Consider the following 22,165-nt stretch of genomic DNA (forward strand, 5'->3'; position numbering starts at 1 on the left):
AAAGCTGCCAAGCACACTCTCACCTCCACCGGCTGGGAACGAGAGGTGAGGGGGGTATAAATTTACTCATCTGCAAACGTACTGCTGGCACTCTAAGAAACTGTCCCTACTACATGGAGGCATCCAAAGTAGTTACACTGGAAACTTAAAACCACAGACCCAATGTGGGAACTAACTGTTTCTTGGCATATTCGTGCTTTATGACATGTTCCCCAAAACAACACCACTTTACTACCCACCAAAAACATTTTTTGGATGGGTATATTCTAGCATTTTAAATCATATCATCAGTGAATAGAAGAGGGAAAATTAGAGATTTTAACGTAACTGCATTCATTTAAAATTCTGTATTTAAAAAGGAAGGCAGCTTTTGCATTACAAGGCTGAAGCAGCCAACAAAACCTGCGACTGTAAAATCCTGAAAGCGAGAAATACATAATTTTTATCTTAATACTCTCTATGTTTATCTGGTTACTGGACCTCAGTTCATAGCTAAAAACTCCACTTCAGAGAAGCATCAGAACAGATATTTTTAGTCTCTTCTGTGAATGCACACTGGAAATTTTGTGCTTGCAACAACTTTCTGGAGGTACTGGCTTAAACTACACAAACAAGCGGATTTCACAGACATGAATAACATTACAGTAAAAATTTTGCAAAAATATTCCTAGATCAAATAAATACAGAACTCAAATGTTAAGGTGGAATGGTATCTACTGTCTTTGCCAAAATTTTTCCCCTCTGAAATGTACTTTAGTTCTTCAGACTACGAAGACCTTAGGCATACCTTCAGAATGGCAGACTTAGAAATCAAAAGTCATAACTCTGCTGGATACCCCAAAACACAACAAAAATCAACACAAAAGCACACAAGTACTGTTTCTGTGACAAACACAATTTCCTTATGCCCTGCTTCTACCTGACAGCAGGCAGCAATTCTCTCTTCCTTCTTGCTGGCGGGCAGCGACTATCACTTCTTCTCCTGCTAAAAATTCTCTTCTGCTTCATTAACTACTTTTTGTCTCCGATTGTCTAATCTAATTAAGTTAAACTCAAAGCAATCGTTCCCCAACACATAATTGGCCTCAAGTCCGACAACTATTTCCGACCTGCAAAGGAGGAGCGTGCTCAAAGGCTTATTCTTCATCCCACTCAGCCTCTTCTCACTACACCCCAGTTAAGGATAATAAAATCTTCTCTCTCTGCAAACCTTATGTTGAGAAAAAGAGGAGTAAGGCTTATCCTCTGACAGTAAATAGCCTGTTCGTATTGTACAGTCTCAAGTCATCTACTCAAATCAGAGGTTTTTGGGAGGAGAGAATCACCTCTCTTTCATTTCCATTAGAAATCAGAAGCCTCTAATTAACCTCCCCAAAAACCCATCTAATATTTGCTGTATAGAGCCTGAGGCCAGTATGTGAAGAAGTGGAAGTTCACTTGCTGGACTGGAGAAGCTGTATAATTAAACAGAAACGCAGCTGAGCTGTGCCTCTCCTTGGCTGATTTATGAGTCCACCTGCTCCCCACTTTTGTTAGTGCAAAAGTAACCCCACTTCAAAGCACAGCAACAAGCTTGTGATGTGACCGTGTAGCAGCAGGTTACCAGTACAAAGCTGTCCCACTGACACAGAACATCTAAATAGGAAGGAATCCCTGCTGACTTGGGCCCAGCAGCTTCGTTTCCTGGATTATTTTCGCTCCTCTGCTCTCATCCGCTGCCCCCTCCTCCCTTGCCCACCGATCCCCCCCGTCTTCACCCTGGGCAGCTGCTGCATCTCACCCCCTGCAACACATAGATCCAAATATTTTGCATGTCCTCCAAAGGTTTTGCAGCACAAATTTATGTAGAGATTGCTCAACATGACACAGAGCTGCTGGACGGTACCAGAGCAGATGGGTCATCCACAGAGATACGGACGAGGGAGACTCTCAAGACAACAGAAATGCACGATAGATTGAACTGACTGAAAATGAAGCAGATCCACAATAACCCTCCCCAGCATAATAAAATTCTTAGTCCGACCACTTTTATTGCTCCCATAGAACAAGAGAAAATTACTTTTCTGAATCAGCGGCCAGCCTTGCAATTCCGTTCCTGTCGGTAGCGTTTGCAGGTGTATTTAAAGCTGGGCAGCCACAGTAAGGTCTGCAGACTGGGGACACCCACAGCAACCCCTGTCACCAGAGAAGAGTTTTTTTTTCAGGTCTAAACCAGCCTGTCCCAGCCACAAGGACAGTTAATGATCACAAGGAATTCCCCTTCAACATCTGAGTTTTGTTTCAGTGCCGTTCACCCCTGACATCTCTTGCTTCGCTAGGTATATTGACACTGGCATTTACTCCATCCTGATCCGCTGTTCAACCTTGTTAATTAAAACCTTTGAAGTTATCCAATGCTCTGTTCATTTTGGAGTGTATAACAAGCCTATACTGTGCCCTAAGTCAGAATCCTTTTAAAATAAAGGAACTCCCCAAATGCCGTTTTATGCTTTGATTTTATCAATTAAGAGTCGCTAAGATTTACTCTACAAAGTACTCTGTTTAATAAGGGGTTTTCACCCTTTTTTCAACACCTGTGACTTTAATGAGATGATTAAAATGAAAAGTCAACGTTAATAACTTGGTAACTGCTCTATAACACTTACATCCGTATCTCCCACAGCATCACTAGTCTAAGTACTTGCTGGGGAAATGCCAACAAGCTGCTACAGAGCCAAAAAAAAAGGTCACAGAGCATTTTATTTTGCAGTTACTACATAAACATAGGCTATTTTTAAATTGCTCATCAAGAAGCAACGGCTTTCAAAAACAATGCCTTAAGTATTTCCAAATCCTTACAGGAGCCATCCCCCTCTTACAACAAACACATCTCGAAATACTTCACAAAGGAGGCCTCTATCATTGCCCTCCTTCTACAGAAAAAAAAGCACTGCATCATGGAGAGGACTTGCCCGTGGTCACCCAGACATGCCAGTGCCAGAGCAGGGTCTAGAGCCCAGATTTCCTAGTCCCAAGCCAGCTCTTCAGCCCACAATGCCCCTGTAACAAAGTCTTAAGCGCTCACTGCTAGACTTACACTAAAAACGTGTTTTGCCTTTAAAAGAGAATGGATTTTACAGACAAAATACCTGGGTGGGGGAGAAATGGAGAAGCTACTTGCAGAACTTCACAGTTGCACAGACATCTTTCACTTCCTTCTCCCAGCTCCAACTTTCCACACTACCCTTTTCATTTGTTTAAAAAAAAACCCCACCAAACCAAAAAACTGGAAAAAAAGAAAAAAAAAAACCAAACCCCAAAGCAAAACAGGAGCATTCCAACCCTCTAAGGAAATTATGGCCTTGTATTACCACAGAAACAAAATCCACCACAGGTTTCACATTTTCCAAGTACGGCTGAACGTGCCATCAGAGAACACAGAACAGGGTTGGGAATATTAGCACCTCGCTCATGTATCTTATTGCAAACAATATTCACAAGGAAAGCCTCTAAACCCATGCCATGTTTTTAAAAAAGCTTCAACATATCTGACGGCAGATCAACACATTCTACAGGTGAATAGAACTGCCTGCAAACAAGTTTCCTGGGATGCGTGAAGACTGGCTTCTTAAGCCGGCAAAAGAGCTTGACCGTACCTGTCAGCAGGAGCCTGTACTGGGGAATCCTCTGAACCGGCTTGAGCAGATAGTGCTTGAGGGCCAGACTAGCACAGCGGGGGCTCATCTGAAAGAAACACCCAAAATAAGTAACGGTTGTGTGGTACTCAAGGGTTCCAGCAAAAGAAAACATACCTACAAACCACTGCCAATTATGTTGGATAAGCGTTATCTTAAAAAGGTGCGACTACCAGCATTCAACACCACAAGACGGAGCAAGCATTGCCGTGCGGAAGGCTGCATGCAAAATTAATCGTGCCTTAAAAGACAGTGGTAAGCACTCATACTCTGTGGATTCAAAACAGGTGCTTTTGCTTATGAGGAAGAGAGGTGGAGCTTCCCAGAAATAAAGGAAACACCGGTGGCAAGGGCGACACGCTCCTTTGTAATCGCTGTCAGCGTCCATTAGGCAGAAAGGCAGAGAAGACAGCAGTGCTCACTGCACAAGTTTTAATTAATCCACACTTCTAAAGACAACAGAGAATTAAAGATCTATGCTTCAAAAATGTTCATTTTCTTGAGTTTGCATGCAAAATAACATGCATCTGAAACACCAAGTCCTTAAAAAGGCCTCTTATATCTTCTGCCTGTCTTTGCTGGCTCAAGCTCTCCCTTTGCCCACTGTAAGTCGCTTTTCGAACCACTCGCCCACAAAGAGAGCAGGGGTTACCCAAAGGAAAGCCCACGTAATAGGAGGTCAATTCACAGTTTGTGTGGATCACACACTTAGGGAGCTTGCATCTCTTCTCTGATTTAAGGGAGTCATGCAAAAATCTGGCAATGCTCTTAGGGACATGAATCAGCTTTCATTTGATTGCTGCATGTGCTGGGTTTGAAACTGCTAGAAATACGCAGATAAGAAAATTCATTTTTTTTATGTTTCCAACTGAAATCACAGAATCACAGAAGGGTTGAGGTTGGAAGGGAGCTCTGGAAACAGCATTTCCATGAGTAAGCTACTGCCCTATGATGTGGTAGAGAAATCAACCTGGTTAAAATAGGACAGTTAATGAGTGCAGAGTACGACCAGGAGACAAAACTAAAAAAAAGCAGATAGAGGTTTTGTTAATGTGTCTTTGATATAATCTGTAGCAAGTGCTGCATTTTCTGAAAATCAAGGTCCTTTATCATATCTCACAGTGGTAGCCAAAATCACTAGTTACTTCACCAAATCTGAATTTACTTCTTTTCACTTCCACTCAACTAAGTCTCAAGCCAAGACTGTAGCAAAAAAACCCAACAACAAAACAAAAAATCAAATCAAACAAAAAAAACCCAACTAAAATCAGAGGAGAGTCTCTAAAGCCTTATGGAGGATCACAACTGCTGAAAAGCCACGGAATAGGATGTATCTTACAAAAGACTACAGTACCTCAAAATCTTTGACTACTGAAGCAAAACCTGCATTCTTCTTACACTGTTCATCTAATAGTGCAACATTTTTATCAAATTCTTTGATGTAAGTTGAATACATCTTTAAGTAGGGACCCTTTTTAACAAATATATCAGCAATTCTTTGATGTTCGAGCCTAGAAACAAAAAAGAGAGCAATTAGAAAGAGCTAAAAAGAGTGTACATCTTAACCCTACAGCAAAACATCTCTCTTTTTCCACAGTAAGATGTGCTAGTTTATGTTCTGAACAAAAAGCTTACAGTTCAGCAGAGAGGTATCTATCTCAGTACCCACTCTGAAGAACCTTACCAGGTACACCTCGACACACTAGTTTAGTATCAGATGACAACCACTTAATACACAGTCTGTTTAAAATGCTCTTGAACCGTTTGCATGCTTTAGTATAAACTGGATTTGAGAGGAGACAGGTCTTCAAACTTCAAGATGCAGTCTCCAGCCCTTAATAGCAAGCATGGCATTACAGGTTTTACCCATTTCAGTGCATTTGTCGTTAGGTTTTGTATAGCTGATTTAGGTCCACCCACCAGTGTAACAGAGAATGGGCTTCAATGGGATTGTGGCTGTCAATCAGTGCTGTGTCCGGTTAGTAGACCTCAACTACCTTTAAAATTCAAACGGGTCTTCAGGACAGCCTCCTTTTCCTCTAATGAAATCAGTCCACTTATCATGCCCATGCAGGGACCAGAACTTTCAATTAAAAATGAAATTTTAAAGAAAAAAAAGTATGATTGCTAAAAACACGTATTGACATGCCTTCTGGACCTTTCTGGATACATCTAAATGGCAAAATGTACATCTAAATGGAAAATTGTCTCCTGCACTTTCAAAGTCAATTCCGTCATTTAAGAAGGCATGTGAAACACAAGCAAGAGTCAAACCGTGGCACATGGAGTCATGTAAGCCCCACAGATAAATTTCAACAACATCAAAGGAGCAGTATCCCTTTATTGATAGTCACCAGTGAGATAATCGCTCTTCCAGTTCCCTCAGGAGGTCCCGATTGAGTTCGTACAGCTGAGGTAGGTAGTACAGGATCTGATTCAGGATTCTGTCCTCAATCACTGGCTTTCCAAGCTGCCTAGAGGCATGTGCCACAGCGTCCCGGAAATCCTGCCGGAGTACAAAGAGGACAGAAACCCCCCTTCCCATGAGCGAACAGCCTTCAAAGCACCAAGACAGAAAAGGGCCTTCTCTCTGCAGACATTCCAGGCGCTGTTCCCTATTACCAAAGGCAAGGCGGGTACCATCTGGGTTATGTTTCTCTGCAGCTTCAACTTACTCCCCTGGGACTGCCTTAATCCCTTTGGTTTGATGCTGGAGCTTTACTTTCTTGCTCCTGTATGCATAATATAGAAGTTGTTCATTATTTTTATAACATGCCCTTAAGAAATGTGCTGGTACTACATATGAGGAAACTAAGGGGCGGGAATAAAAAAGCAAGGGTGTTGGCAGCCTTCGGTATCTTCTTGCTAATATTTGGGTCAAAAAGCAAAAATGTTGAGTCAGCTAACACTATCATAATATCTTATTTTTAAGTTTTAGTAATTTTCCTAAGTCATCTGCTAATGCCCTTTTGGAAGACGTGCCTCTTGGAAAAAAAATGTAGGGTCATAAAAAATTACTATATGTAGCAGCCCTTCTATATACAGGAAAATTAACATCTAACAAAAAGATATTGTAACAACATATGGGAAACATGAGTTTCCAAATGTTAACAATGATCAAAACCAACACTGGTACCTTCAAAACATTTACAGGGAGGAGGAAAACCCCACTTACACATGAAGGATCTTCTTATAGCATTTTTATGCTATAAGCAGCTCCCAATAGGACAGAGCTGAGGCTTATCGATCCTCATTAAACTAATCAGAATTAAAATCTTGGCCCCACACAAGTCAGCTGAAACTCAGTATCCATTACATGAGGTATTTTCCCTGATCACATGCAAACAAAATTTTCAAAAAAGTTAGCAATTCAGCATTTCACTTGAACAACAACACTGTCCAAACTGACAAAAAAGAAAATCCAAATTAAGTGGTGCGCTGTATTACCGCGTCTCACTTGAATTCAAGCAACAGTGGAAAAAAGACAATCCGTAATAGCTCTTTCTGAGTTTGTGGTCTACTGAAACCTGACAGCATGTCCACAATCTATAGATATCCTGAAAAAAGTGACCAACAACATGTTCCTAAGTACAACCATGAGTTATATTTTAAATGTGCATAGGGTCCACACCTGCCTTTGAAAATTTGTAGGGTCCTCGAGGTTGGGGTGGGGGAGAGAAAAAAAAAAAAGATTAAGCCCCCTGTTTCCCTCTCCCCAGGACTATTACTACAGGTCTTACTAGTTATGGCATCAGTCCAGCATCTGGCACCATTTAGGGTCTCTCAACTTTCCCCTGCCCTCTCTCCTCATGACATCAGCTCTGGGCAGCCTGCGCTCCAGACACGCTTGCTTGGTTTGTGACCCTCTGGGTCATGAAGGTTGTGACTCGGCAGAGTTATGACAAGAAACTGAAAGGAGATACAGGGCGATGGCTGTGACGGGGGAAGGCTGAGAACTAAATGCAAGGGAGTTAAAAAACAGATGGCGTTATTCATATGGAAATGTTCTGTTTTACATCCTCTGTGCAGACTAGTGACACATAGGTTAACTACCAGCTGCATCTTATGGGTTTCCCTGACCCTAGGGCATTGCTTAACACTGAAATGATACATGGAATTACAATGGCAAAAGCTCAAATGAGGCATTCTGGAGAGCTTCATGCAAAATGCATCATCATATTATGATAATATTCGCCCCCACCCCCCAAATCACATGCACGCACAATATACTGTATGTACTTTGCCATGGGATGAAACAAGAATTTTGTCTGAATGTTATAAGGCTACTTGCAGGATGAAAAGAAAAGCAGTGTTGTCTGTGGCGTAATCAACAACCCAGGCTTTTCCCTGACCAAACAATAAAAGGAGAGCCAGGAGGCAGGTTTAAGCACCAGTAGATAAGACAGGAATGTCATCTGTAGTTAAGAGCATTTATTTAACTTCTAGATATAGCATTCAAAGAGTCTGCAGGATGTTTTCCAAATACAGATTTGGTTTTTCAACTAGCCTGATCCAAAGTCCATCAGCTTCATCAGGCTCTGGATCACACCAGGCAAGGTTCTATCATTAAAACAGCCAACCAAAACTTTGTTTCATCACCCGCTCCATCTCCCTCTCCACAACTGAGTAAACGGAGGAAGCCCTGCAGAGAGGAAACGCAGGGGAAAAAGATAACGTGAAGCTTTCGAACGATGCAAGCCAGCCTGCTAAACAACAAAAGAGCTATAATCTCCAACGCCTTTTTTTTTTAAAAAAAAATTATCAAGTCTTCACCACAGAAGCAGTACAATGCATTTGTCACTGTAATCCTATTAAGATTTATTTTTAACCTGGCAGTGGGTGTGAAGTAACTGTTATGCCAAGTTCATCTTGAGATAAACTTCAGAGGTGAAGGCAGACAGCACATGCCTGAGGAGTTGGGGCAGGAAAAAGTCAAACAAACCTAACAAGGTTGGAGTTAACAGTGTTTACCCTTGAAGGTACTGCCCTTCTGAAAAAGTGATCTCTTATCCAAAAGGACAAAACATAGAATAGGTCTGCTTTCATCACCAAATGTAGAATACGTTAACTTCAAAAGTAAACCCCGAAATTTCACTCCAAAGGGTCAAACATATTCAGATAAGGACAATTTTTTATACAAGTAGGTGAACGACTCAGAAATTAGAAATTGCAGTAATAGTCATTTAACACACCAGAACCCAATTCCTTCTAAAACTAAATCTGTTCACTGCTAAATAAAACCAGAATTGCTGCTGCAAATACTACACATATTGCTCTGATATCTACATATACCTGCCAGAAGTGATTCATATTACAAACGTATTTAGCATATAGTACTATATAACACTGCTGAAGAGAACTGCTTTCATCAGTCTGTTCAAAGACAGGCACCTAGGTTGTCCTAGAAATTATTCTGTTTGAAGACATGCAGCAGTCCATTACAGTGAGTTTTAAAGAGAGATTTTCTAATTATAAATGAGCCTTTTAAATATTACAATCTTATTAAAAAAAAAAAACAACAAACCAAACTTGCCATGCTTTGGAATTAACGTGCTTATTTCACTGAAAAACACCATTTGCAACTCTAGACAAAAGTTTCACATGCTGCGTGACAGAAAAGATTACACTAGTTACACTGAATCATCCCAGCTTCTTACCAGGATAATTTTTCCTTTCAGAAGAGGGGAGGTTATTGTACACTTTCTAAAATGCTGGCTTACAGTTTCTAGTTCTACATTATATTCTAGTCCAATAATAATCTTCTGATACCACTTTTTACTGCTTAGGCAAAGGCAATTGTCTTCATGCAGCTACTTTAAGAGGACAGCACTCATCACCGTCCCTGGAAAGCGTATTCTTCCCAAACCAGAAACAGTCTTAGTTTATTCTAGACTAAGACAGCATCCCACTGGGTACCTGTCCATATGAAAATCTAGTTTAGGCAGTTTTAAAGGCTTCCAAGTACATATTATTGGTGAAGTAGTGCCTGATAAAACATTCTCAACTTGAAAATGTTTAGGGAATTTTATTTATCCTATTAGTATACACTCCCGCTAGAGCTGTGCAGTTTTCAGACCATATTTGAGGAGGGTACCACCATCGCTGCTTTTGTTCCCTCCCACCTCTCCTTCAATGCAGCTCCCTTAAATAAGGCAAGGGCCGTGACACCTGACATAACTCTGACCCCGTTGTGAATCATCTGCGAGCAGCCCACGCGCTTCCCCTCTGCAAAGGCCCTGACTCACGATCCCTCTCAGTTCTTTCCACCGGAGGATTCCCAGCGCGTAGCAAAGCGATCTGCCCGCGTCAGTCTAAGGAGCAAAGGAGCAAGTTTAGTTGTAAACCCAAATAGGCACCAAGCCCAGACTAAACCCTTGCTCAGCTGCTGACTGGGTGAAGTGCACCTTCCGGTATCGAATAGCTGAATGAAGAGAATTTCAATTGGGTGAAATTAAAACTTCTTGTAAATTTAGCTGGAAGAGAAAGAACGACATGATCTAAACGAGGTCACATATTTTACTCCTAAGGCTTCAACCAATATTCATCTTGGATCTGTTCTCCTAGAACATACCATCAGCAAAGCAAAAATAAGCTGTAATCCCTTCCGCTGAGGTACAACTCCCAGCTAAATACACCTGCAGATAGCTCAAATATCAGCTTAATTTAAGGAAAAAAAATATGTTTGTGCTTGGACGCTTTTCAAGGAACACACACACACACATCCTACGAGGGGGAGGAGGGAAGGGGAGGAAGTTTCATGCTCTGGGGAACAGCCAGGCTGCTGTATGTGACAAACTGTAAACACGACTGCCAGGAATACGGCTACAGAAGATTGCACAACTACATTATTTAAAGTACAAATAGGCAGTCTTAACTACAGTTAGACTCTTAACCATAAAATGTTAAGTTAAACTATAGCAATGATAGTTAACGAAGACTATGAGTAAGTGTGGATCATGACATTTTTCAAACATATGAGATTGCTTCTGGAAAGCTGCCAAGTAGTTCCACACCTTTTCTCTCAAGTAGTAAAATCATTTATAAGTCTTTAACAATATAAGATAGTTAATCTTTCACAATAATCAATGATTGGACTCTGGCATATTCCCAGAATGTTATTCCAAGGAACAGGCCGGGTAGTAGTACAACGTTTCCTTCCAAACCAAAACTATTTCATGAGCCTTCTTCATAAGATGACTACAGCTGCAATTCATTGTCAAATGCCTCAATCAGCAATTCTAAAGCACTGCATAGACTAAAAATTTATCAACATATTCACCTCAGACTGGTCAAATATTGAAGTTTTACAGTTGGAGAAAAAAGGAATTGGACATGAAGAGAATTTTTCCCAGCCAAACAGTAGGTGACAGTTGTGAGCCAGGATCAGAGGTTAGGACTTCCTTTACTCCAAACGCTCCTTTTCTCAATATGCACATTACATTCTTTTTTCAAATTTACTATGAATTATTTTTCATAATATCTGGCTACAATATACAAAAGGTCTATGTTTTTAGACAAATATAACACTATATATATATATATGGTGTTTATATATATACACACACAAACATATATATAATTTTGCAATTGTCTTCTGAAAATGGAAACATTAAAGTGGAATTTCTCACTCTTGTAAGTGTCTCTGGAAGGACGCACAATAGAAAGAGAGAAAGATGTTTGACCTCTTATCTGCCTTCTCCAATAAGAGGCTGATCTTGTGGCTGCAGAAAAGTTAAGAGGTACCTCCTGACATCCTCCTACTTGCTCTCAGAGTCCTAATAAGGACAGAACAGGGGTCTAAGTCAGAAGCGCAGATCTAAAGGCTCAGGCAAAAGCCCACAGGCCTAAGCTTTTCTTTGCTCACACAGCACAAAGTTATACACTAAGCCTTGCAGTGGAAGCAGCCATCCCAAAAAGCATGTTCCTCTGCTCGACCAGAAGCCTCACTGCCCATACCGTAGCAGCAGGGGGAAAATGAAATCAGAAAGGATGGGAGAACAAAAAGAGTGGTGGGTTTTGGCAAAAGAACAAAATTCAGAACAAAAATGGACAAAAGAAATGCAGCAAATAAGCCAGGCAGCTTACCCTTACAGCACCCGGGGGCTGCTGAGGAGGTCCTCTCACTTGTGCCAAGCAAACCATTTCCAAAGAATCCCGCAACAAAGAAGTACAAATGGCACCAATCCTGCCTCACTCCTTTTCCAGAACACCAGGTGTTTTTTGAGCACAGAGCATCTCAGACAGCGGTGACAAGCTTGTTTCTCTTAAGTCACTTATGTTTTACATCCAGTTCACTGTTCCTTTTTTTTCCTGTAGGGGCCCTTAGGGAAGACACAGCACTTCTTGCATCTCCCCAACCCTTGTTTACCCTCTGGAGGCCATGCATGAACCATCTCACCAAGATGCATACAGAGGAGCTGGTTTAAGCCCCTTTGTTTTCAGGAGTTTCTAACAGCTTTGTACTGGAATCTTGTCCTCTAAAAGAGCATCACCATAGTTACAGAAAGACAGAGAATTCAAGACTACATCTAATGTTTGATTATTCCCTCAAGCAACCCCATTCACGGAGTACTTCTGAGAGGGTATCAGTGTGCAAAGCCAGTTAAGTCCCTTATCTCTGTTACGACCAGCTTATTTTGTATTATAGAAGTGTCGCCAAGTGTTTATAATTTTCTAGAGAACTTTTGTAGTCTGTCTTCAACAGAAGCAATCAGGTGTACTTACAAAGCGCGACAGCGCCCAAACAGGCTGGCACCCTGGTATCTTGGAAGGGTTGCTACGCCTAACTTGACTTTGTCAATATAAAAGAAAAAATGCTAAAAAAAAAATAATTCAGTGGTACTTGTAACCAGTTTGCAATCACATTCCCACCTTCTCAACTGCTTTAGACTCCACTTCAAATGCTCTAAGCAGTAGCAATGTAAAAACCTTTTTCTTACATCAACAATCCTGTTCCCTGGTTGTACTAAGAGCCATGAGCTGCATTCGCCAGCACTGGTAAGACTGGGGAGAATACTATTAATTTCACATCATCGCTAATGAAATTAGTCACGAAGTTTCAAGTATTTACTCTTTGGAAAACCACTAATAGATGGTTCAGAAGGTGTAACAGAGCCTCCCATGACCAGCCAAATCTTTGCTATGGGTAAAACACCCCAGCCTAGGGGAGAATCTAAGTTTTAATTCCAGAAATCTGTCAGAGGTAGCTGGACTTGCAGTTAGTAATCCTGAGGCTGAAGCTAGTAAGCCAAAGTGGCTCAGTGCACGTGAAATCAAAAGGATAGTTTTATCAAGAAATACATGATTAAATAAACGGATTTAACCATGTCTGTGATGAACATACACAAACCCTCAGACATACTGCTCTGTGGAAATAAAAAAAATGTGTTTCTGCAACTTTTCTCAGCTATGGCAATTTTTATTTAGTGAAGAACGCACACACACAGAGCCTCAAAACTGGTGCCCCCTCTGACAAGGACGCTCATCAAGCTTCCTGCTGCGGACCAATGGACAAGTTAAGGACAAAGTATTTCCTCGACTCCTAGCCTAGCATCCTCTCTGTTAGACCAGGCTGAATACATCGCTTGTTACTGCTAGCCAACAAAAACATTTCTAATGGTTTTTATTTGGCAGCTAGAACCCAGCATACTGTCATTAGTAGAGTTGCGAGTTACCTGTTATAACAAAGGAAAACACATCTTACAGCATTGCACATCTACACTGTGCGGCCAACCTTAAGTTTATCCCAGAAACTTCCTAAACTTCCTACTCTGTTTCCTCTCCCACATTCTTCCTCTGTTTGCCTGCATCCTCCTCACCAACAGCCTTTTCTTCCAGTACTGTGCATATTACCTGAAGAACTAGCATGCTGAAAAGTGAAGGCACCTTTAAGATACAAGTTATATGCCTGAAAAATACAATAATTAAAAATCACATCGCTTAAAACTTGTCTATACTCACTAAGACAACTCTCTTCCTCTAACCAGAATTTAAGCTTGAGTTCTATACTAAAAACCATGTCGAATATAAATTATTTATTGGCCGCAACTGCCTGACCCAGCTTTTAAAAAACCAAGCTTGAACAGAGTATGAAAATCAGTTACTAAAACGGAAGGCAAAAGAGGAATCAGCACGTGGTGTGCCATGTCTTTTTGTTTCCTGAAAGATCTCTGTATTACAGGACTGTATACGTTCATCTATAAGAGCCTTTGTTCCCAGTTTCACAGAACATGCTTCTTAAGAGACAGAGATAGACCAATGCATCTGTTTGCAATATAACCACTTCTCTAGCCCAAGGAAAAAAATCACTATGCTTGCACTTAGAGTGACGAAATGGTACAAACACGCATCACTTCGAAATCGACAGAAAACACATAAAACGGAGCTAGAGAAAGCTAAACTCTTCATTAATTTAGTATTATCACCTTCAACACAGCACGTTTAACAGATGACTAGTCTGCACGAGCATGGATTAAATACTTAACTCTTGCTGTGGACAACACATTGCACGTAGCACAATCACAGCTGTTATCAGAAGGCAAGCATCTGTCAAAGAATTGCAGCCCCCAAAATATGCTGCCATGGTGACAGAGGCACCATTAGAGCTAATTAGTTAGATTACCTAAAGAATATGTATTTAGAAATGGTAGATAAAAAGGTAAATTGTTCCTGCCTCCCCCTGCTTCTTTAAAAGTTATTCTAACCAAAGATTTTATTTTGGTTGCTATGGTACAAACTGGCTTATAAATATGATGCTGATTAACATAAATGGATATATATTCCATTTTCAATATTCAAGCAATATCCCCACTCGGCTGGAAGACTGCATACATTAATTAAGGAGGTGCTGAAGGAAGCACCAAAATATTCATCCATTAGATAAAATCTGAAAATTTTAAGTTCTGCTTAGTTAGATAAATTTTTATATTTTGAATATGTAGGACACAGCAGAAAAAAAGTCACATTCACTACAACAAAGCCTAAACATAGAAGTTTAAGAAATTAAACAAACAGAAAGGAAACTTCTTCTTTTTGGGTACTTACAATGTGTAAGAGCTTTAGCACATCCACAAACCTATCAGAAAAACAAGAAAAAGCAAATAGTTACTTCTTAATTGCCCAACCAGAATAAATTGAGTAGCTGTTAAGTTTAACATTGACACTTACACTTTCTCTGAGCTCATGATCTCCTTGGCAATATGGTAAACCTTTGTTTTCTTTCCAGCTGCCTTACTCTGCAAATAAAATTATATGTTATACTATGCACCTACTAAAGCTGTTGTAAAGATCATTTCCAGCTAGTAGTTCCTCAAATCCAATGTAATTATTCAACAGTTATTTCTGATAAAAACGTTTTATACTGCTTTGAAATCTTCCGGCTTTTCAGGATCTGTGGGAAAATCAATTCAGTAGTTATTTCTGATATAAACATTTTATACTGCTTTGAAATCTTCCGGTTTTTCAGGATCTGTGGGAAAATCAATTCAGCTTGTAGCTGGAAACAACAAAATTAACTAAGAGTAGTTTTTATAACACTGTCAGCTTTTCTATTTAGTTATTACAGGAAGCACTGAAGCCCATAATAAATGTAGTCCTAGCAAGTGACAATGATAGTTTAGCAAAAGTAGTAAAGTACAGATAATATTTCTTTCTTTTTTTTTTCCTGATTAATACAGCAACAGTAATATTTGCAGTAAACTCAAATAGGTTTCAGGAACATCTTAAAAGACATACACATTTTCTTTACTGAAAAAGATGATGAAATGAGGAAAAAAACAACCCCCACACTGGAAAGTCAGCTTCTGATGATCTACTAAAGGAGCTGCTGGAATACCCAGCAGCTGTACTGCAAAGATGTACAAGTGTGAGCCCTTGTCATCTACCTCAAACACTGTGGAGACAATGTTGGCTACCAAAAAAATCAGTGCTACTGTTCAACATCAGATAGAAGGAACAGGTATAACAAAGCAACAGGGGGTAGGTGTCAGGATGCAACTATGTTTTCTACACAGTGTAACTCCCACGTACAATTTCCCTCAGATAAAACACCTTTCTCCATAACAGCTCTCGTGGTTTGCCATATGCTTCTCTGCTGCCAGCTGTCACCACATCTATTAGATATTCAGGTTTTCATTTTAATGGGCTGCAAAGAAAGACCGTGGATGAGGAGCACTAACACATCCCAGGATACACAACCCAAGTGTGATGGAAGTCCTGGGGAGGCTGTGTTGGGTAGGGTAGTATAATATAGGCTTTGAACAGTTTTTATCTAGAAAAGCAAATATCTGTGGCATTATATATACACGAACCTTTGGTTCGTAAGCGCTAATGTTATAAGGTTTGTCTGGAGTTTTAGTTCTTCTCTGAACCTATAAACAAGTCTGAAGTGCTGGAAACCAAACCAAGGAACCAATGATATTCATAGGTTGGTTTTAATGATATTGTCATATTCAAAATAAAAAATAAATCTAAATTATTTTTTTCATTTGAATTTAATTGACGCAGGGCTGAATTACTACATTAAAATTAATTTCTACATTTCATAATTTGGTGTTACATCGCAAATGCAAAATACGTTATTTTATATACTACATAGACATCTTCACACAGAGCTGGGATTTTACTTCTAAAATTAAACTTATTTCCAAGAAACACTTAGATCTACCCAGTGAGGGTCAATTGGATTCAGGTGAGATTGTAACACCCATCCTCAGGCCTCCACGCCTTCTTAGAAAGCACAGCTGACACGCTCCCTACCAGCCTGAGCTCACAAGTAACTCCATTATGTCTGCCATCACGGTAGATGCGACACTTGCAAATGAGATGAAAATTAGTATTTTGAGAACAAGATGCTACCGCTAAACAAAATGAAATATCACAGTCTGTTTTCAACCCCATTTGAAAGACTTTTCACATCCCAGCTGGCACTGAAAAGGCCACTTTGCTTTTGCTCAGCCAAAGACAACTCCGGGCCTAAGAGAGTCTCTAATGGGAGAACCAAAGGGATACAAATTGGGCTCTCGGGCATGGCGTTGGGAAGGAACCTCGTAACTCCTCTAACGGATCAAAAGCAGGAAAACAGCTAGATGCTTGCGATAAGGAAAAATAAGACCAAGCCCAGCTGATGACCGGTGCAGAGACAGCCTCATTCTCCCCCGCAGGTGCCCTCCCTGTGAGGAAGATGGTTGTTAATCCCCAGCTGCCGGCCCCACGTGCCGCAGGCGGCTGAAGCGAGGCGATGAGCAGATGCTTCACAACGAGCGCCAAATTACTCCCTGAAACCTGCCCAAGCAGCCTCATAATGGGGATGCTTTCCTGTAAAACCCCATTTTGGAAGGTTGAGGGCATTTCCAGAGGTACTCAAGGTACATTAGCTTCTACACAGGTAGAGTCCTGCGTAGTTTCACAGGAACAAGCTTTTCCCTCCACTCTCTTTCCCGCCCCCAATTTATTCCTCCCAGAAGATCTGGTTAAATGACATTCAGGTCTGACACATCATCATCAAGTCTTCTCTTCCAGTACTAAAAAGTCTCACTGCCTTTTTTTTTTTTAATTATTATTCATTTTTAAGGAAAGGAAGCAAATATAACTATTATCGAAGGAAACAGAGCTGAGGAGAGGCTCTGGCCTACGGCCCAGCTGGTGTCAGGGCATCCAGGGCTGAGAAGTGAGGAAGTGGGTATCCCCAAGGAGAGGGATAGGACCCTGAGAATTTCATTTAATTCTGAGTAGTTAGCGCTGTCTTCCCACTCCTCATTTGAAGAAGAAATAAAATTAAAATAGGTGAATCATTCCACGCTGGCACTTGCAGAAGCTAGCAGAAGGTCAGACCTCAACCCCAACAGTCAAGCGTGGCTCACTCTTCTCCAAGGGCCACAGAGGTGGCTCTGCAACCCTACGACGACAGGTCCCTCGCATGTACACCAACAGTCTCTCCTCAGCACCAAAACAGTGAATTAAGGAACTTATAAATGCCAAAGGCAGGTTGAGCCCTTTGTGTTTCATGCCATTGAAAAGGAAGAATTCAAAACAGGTTCAATTATCTGTCCCCTGCGTGCCAAGCAGCAATTTGGCAGGTTAGCATGCAGAACCTGCAAACGCAAGAAAGCTGTCTGCACAGAAATGGTTACTGGGACATGGCCTTTGCTGCATGGCCAAGACCCTCGAAATAGGAACACCCAGGCAAAACTACAGCTTCCGAGAGATTTTTCAGAAGGACCTTGTCAGATCGCGCAACCTTCACCTGGCCCCTTTCCTTGGGCTTCACCAAAGCTGACAAATCAAAGGTTGATTTTAAATGTTCAGTGCACAAGAGACACTGTGCACTCTAGGATCTGTGAGGCATAGACAGCCTCGTTAAAAGGCATTTACAAGCCTCAAAACTGAAGATCTCTGAACATACATCTGTGCATGTAGCTCTGTTAGAGGGGCATTGTAGGCAGGTCTACAGATCCACAATTCAGTGAAAGTTAAGAACAAACATGCCAGGCAACACACGCTTTGTAGTGGGATATTTCTAAACTTGACCTTTTAATATCAGGCTAAGGTACACATACTAAATTAAAATTTTAGAAAAAAAACCCAAACACTAAGCAATAAGAATGATGAAAAGAAATATATAAAGTTATGTTGACTCAATGCCTTTTATTTGAAAATATCCCAACAGATTACAACTTACAAAATACTGCAAGAGTGAGGAACAGCTTCAGAAGATAAAAAGAAAGATACCTGTTTATCTTCTTGAGGATCAGGCTCCCCTTTGCTGGAATCAGAATTTGTGTCATCATCTTCATCAGAACTGTTCATGATATCTTCTTCATCTGACTGAAGATCTCCAATTACCACGTTAGGATGATCATGGTGTTCTTCTAAGGACCTAAAATTAAAATATGTATAAGTCAATAAACATACCATATGCTATTTATGTAAAAAGCTTTCTGTTTTATCCCAAAATAAACGGTTTACTTGGTATCAGAAACACTGAAAACCGTAGCGGGTAGTCTGAAGGTGACGACAGTTGTAGGCTTTTTCACTGTGGACTCTTAACTCTGCAATGTTTTATCTATGGTGGTACTGATACAATGCTTGCTGACAGTGAGCAAAAGCCACTGTACCTTTGGAGTATTTATGTTATTCTTGTTCATCAGAGTTTGCCTGACAGCAAAGTTTGATAAATCTGTTCCCTTACTGCTATGTGCATGCATAGTGCAACATTTGTACTCTGTGCCAGAAGCATAAAAAAAGATCATAGCTGTTTTGCTCTCCTCTATTTCACAGCATCAGGACTTGTTCCAGATACGGTACTCAGACTGGAGCTTTCTGTCTGAAATTTTAGATGCATGTATACATACAGGGTTGTTTCTCAATGTATGTGCTAAACATCTGCATCAGGGATGGCAATATTATAAGAGTTCGATCCAATAATTCTTCTTAAAACCAAGAAAGCAGAATCTTTTGTGATTAAAAACTCCCATCCCCCCCAGACAGACACCTTCCAGGTAGCTGTCAAAGCTATAAAATATAACCTTGTTCTGCTGCTGTACAATGATTATACAGGTCTCTTTTCATTAGCTTCAGCTGCAGTTGCAATACAGAAATTGCATGAGACAGGCACACAACCTTCCTTCTCTAACTAGCTTTGACAACTTCAGTAAAGATCTGAAATGCAATTCTAGAAGAAAATAAAAAAAGGGGTAGGGAAAAATAAAGAAGAAAACAGAGACGAAAGGAGACAGAGCCTGAAGGTTTGGTATAGTTACACAGAAACACAGCAAATCCCTGGGCTCCCACTTTTAATCCTTAAAAATATCTGATAATTGCCAGTTACGCTAAAGCTGTGTCTAAATTCACATCATCTATGTTCAAGGCCTGCAAAAAGATGCTGGGATGCCACAGGCTTACTGTGATATGAGCCAAAAGCAATTAGCTACCCTACAAAACAAACAGCAAATCCAGAAACCCTTGTCCCCAGCCAGCAGAGATCTCACTGTGCTGATCAACACCTGATTTTGAGCAGCCAACATCTGTCGGGGCTACAGACGTCTGCATACGGCTGCCCTCTGCTTCCCTACACAAGAGGTGGTTACAACTGAGCTTTTCTTTTCCTAACTCTGAATCACAAGAAAGCAGGGATGGAGGGCAACTCTTCAGACTCACCGCCCCCAATTGTGATAGTTACCAGAAAGAAAACCTGTCAGCGTGGATCCCACGGGAGGTGGCTGCCAGTAACCTGAATAAGCAGAAGTAAGGAATACCAGCTGTGTGAGGATGCTCCAGCAGGCACAGCAAGCTGTTGATTATTCAATGCTCAAGGTAGAGTTAAAACAAACAAAAAAAAACCCCACCAAACAAAACAACGCACAAATGCTGATCACAAATAGAAATATATTTAGAGATGAAGACAAGATAAGTTGGCCTGTGGACAGACCTTGGTCAGCCAAGACAACATAGAAAAGATTAAAATAGCTTGGTTCTATTAAGACAACACAGGAAGGACTCGGGAAACACCCAAGCAGTTACTGTCTCCCAGAACCGAAGGGGGTGGAGGGAGGAAGGAGATTGCAAGCTCATCATCGAGTTCAAACGAGACCCTGAGCCAAGACTGCAGCACCCAGGGTGCAGAGGCACCCATTTATTTCAGTTTGGAAATGACCAGCTCCCTGCGGGAAGAGGGTGGCCCCAGAGATGGGTGCTGATGACAACAGGGCATGGGTGATGGTTCCCAAGGAGCCTCCACGAGCTTCAGGAAGGCAAAAAAAGCAGCTTTTCACTGGAGCTTTCCCTGGAACCACGCTAGCAGGACGCTGAGACTTCGGCAGTTATTTGTTAAGGTCAGCAATTCAGAAGACTCCTTGTCTAGTCTATCTAATTCACAGTCAAACGACCTCTTGGCCTGAGAACGTTTATTTCAGCAGATGTTATCTCATAACCTTTTATTCTACAGATGACAAACATCTTTATTACATCTGTAGCATTACATGAGGTAGACATATCCTCCTCTTTAAGTCAAAACCTGCAACAGAAATAACCACTGCCATTCCTTCCTTTACTATATTATTCACAGTTTTACCATCCACATCTGATCTGGGACATTTTTTTCCCTATTGCAAAATGTACTAAGCACTTTATCTCTAACCACACTGGAATTCACTTTTTAAGTCCCTTATTTATTAAATTTTACTTTTGTTAATGGACATTTTATTGCCCTTTTCCTGATCCTTCATATTTGTTTTAATTGCTGCTTTAATTTCCTTTAACTAAGATTCCTTCCCATCAAGAATATATTATTTTCACACTTGTGAAATCACAGTTCTTTTGCCTAAGCATATTCTACAGGATGCCAATTCCTAGATTTTCCTATCATTTTCCATTTAAACTTTACACAGCAGCTGTGCCAACACTTAAAAGTTTCAGAAATCCTGCCCTTTTGGAAGTCAAAACCAAGCATATTGCTAGGTGAGGCTGTATTCTGCTTGCACAAATATAACCCCGTCACCACTGAAGGATGAAGATCAAATTAGCTGGCCTGTGTTGGGTGAAGAATATTCTAAATGAAAGATTAATCCGCTTATCTAATAGAAAGTTTCAGTAAAAAAAATATTAAAAACTTTTAATAATTAACTACTGATGTTTAGTAAGTGTCCACAAATGACAACCACTGACCGTATGCATTTTTTTCCTTCCTGTGAATCACAACTTATTAGCTGTAGTAAGCAGTAAGCTCCTTGTCTTGCCTTTGTGGTGCATGTGCACCTACTATTTGTGTAAAGGTAACTATGACAGCTGAGAGAAGCACCTACTAAATCTTGCCCCACCAGCCAAAGCACCTCAGGGTAATCCCTATACATCTTTATCCTGTATTTGCTCAGCTCACAGCCTACCACAGCCCTCAGGTTCTTCCACCCGATACGTTTTGTTGAGGTTTTTTTGGTGGGTTTTTCAGATTTATTTTTTTTTGTTCTTCCTTCTTTGTTTTTTAAAGAAAAGGCACAGTGGTTGATTAGATGATTAATGATCAAAAGTCAGTTCACACCCAGCCATTTTCCAGAAGCAAACAAGGCGCCCGTTCCGGGGTAGGATGCAATACTGTAGCCGTAAGCAGATGGTGGTATCTGCGGTTGTGTCCTCTTCTTAGAGAAGATGGTGACAAAGTCACTGTGTTGATCTGCCTTTATCAGCCACGTGCTGGAGAACACGTGGCTCTCCTTGTACCTTATGCCTTCAGCTTTCACCATAAATACCCTGGCTTTTCTGTCAAAACAGCAGTGTTTTATTTACTGATTACTCTTTCTGTACTTTTACCTCTGAAGTCATCTATAACATAAGGGTATATACAGTTCACTTAAAATTATCTTTGGACAAAGTGAAATCCCTTGTAGCCTTTAAATGAGTTTGGAAATAGTAGTAAATCTTTAAAAAACACAGATTTTTTTCTACCATATATCAATTCCCCTTTTCCAAAATACCACAAGCATGCAGTAATGGTTATTTTT

The 22,165-nt window shown here is 40.7% G+C and overlaps 1 protein-coding gene across 1 annotated transcript in view; it reads right to left on the reverse strand.

Moving 5' to 3' along the window:
• The window catches only part of LOC104163803 (FYVE, RhoGEF and PH domain-containing protein 6-like), a gene marked incomplete at its 5' end in the record, with an annotated part of 42,674 nt that extends 24,125 nt beyond the window's left edge, over positions 1-18,549 (reverse strand). The window contains 6 exons of the mRNA XM_009702920.1: positions 3,636-3,723; positions 5,029-5,185; positions 6,029-6,180; positions 14,718-14,748; positions 14,841-14,908; positions 18,402-18,549. Coding sequence (XP_009701222.1) covers positions 3,636-3,723; positions 5,029-5,185; positions 6,029-6,180; positions 14,718-14,748; positions 14,841-14,908; positions 18,402-18,549 — 644 coding nt within the window. The remainder of the gene's footprint in view (positions 1-3,635; positions 3,724-5,028; positions 5,186-6,028; positions 6,181-14,717; positions 14,749-14,840; positions 14,909-18,401) is intronic.
• Positions 18,550-22,165: the final 3,616 nt, after the last annotated feature.

This window comes from Cariama cristata, unplaced genomic scaffold, assembly GCF_000690535.1.
Source record: "Cariama cristata isolate BGI_N322 unplaced genomic scaffold, ASM69053v1 scaffold10516, whole genome shotgun sequence".
NCBI lineage: Eukaryota > Metazoa > Chordata > Aves > Cariamiformes > Cariamidae > Cariama > Cariama cristata.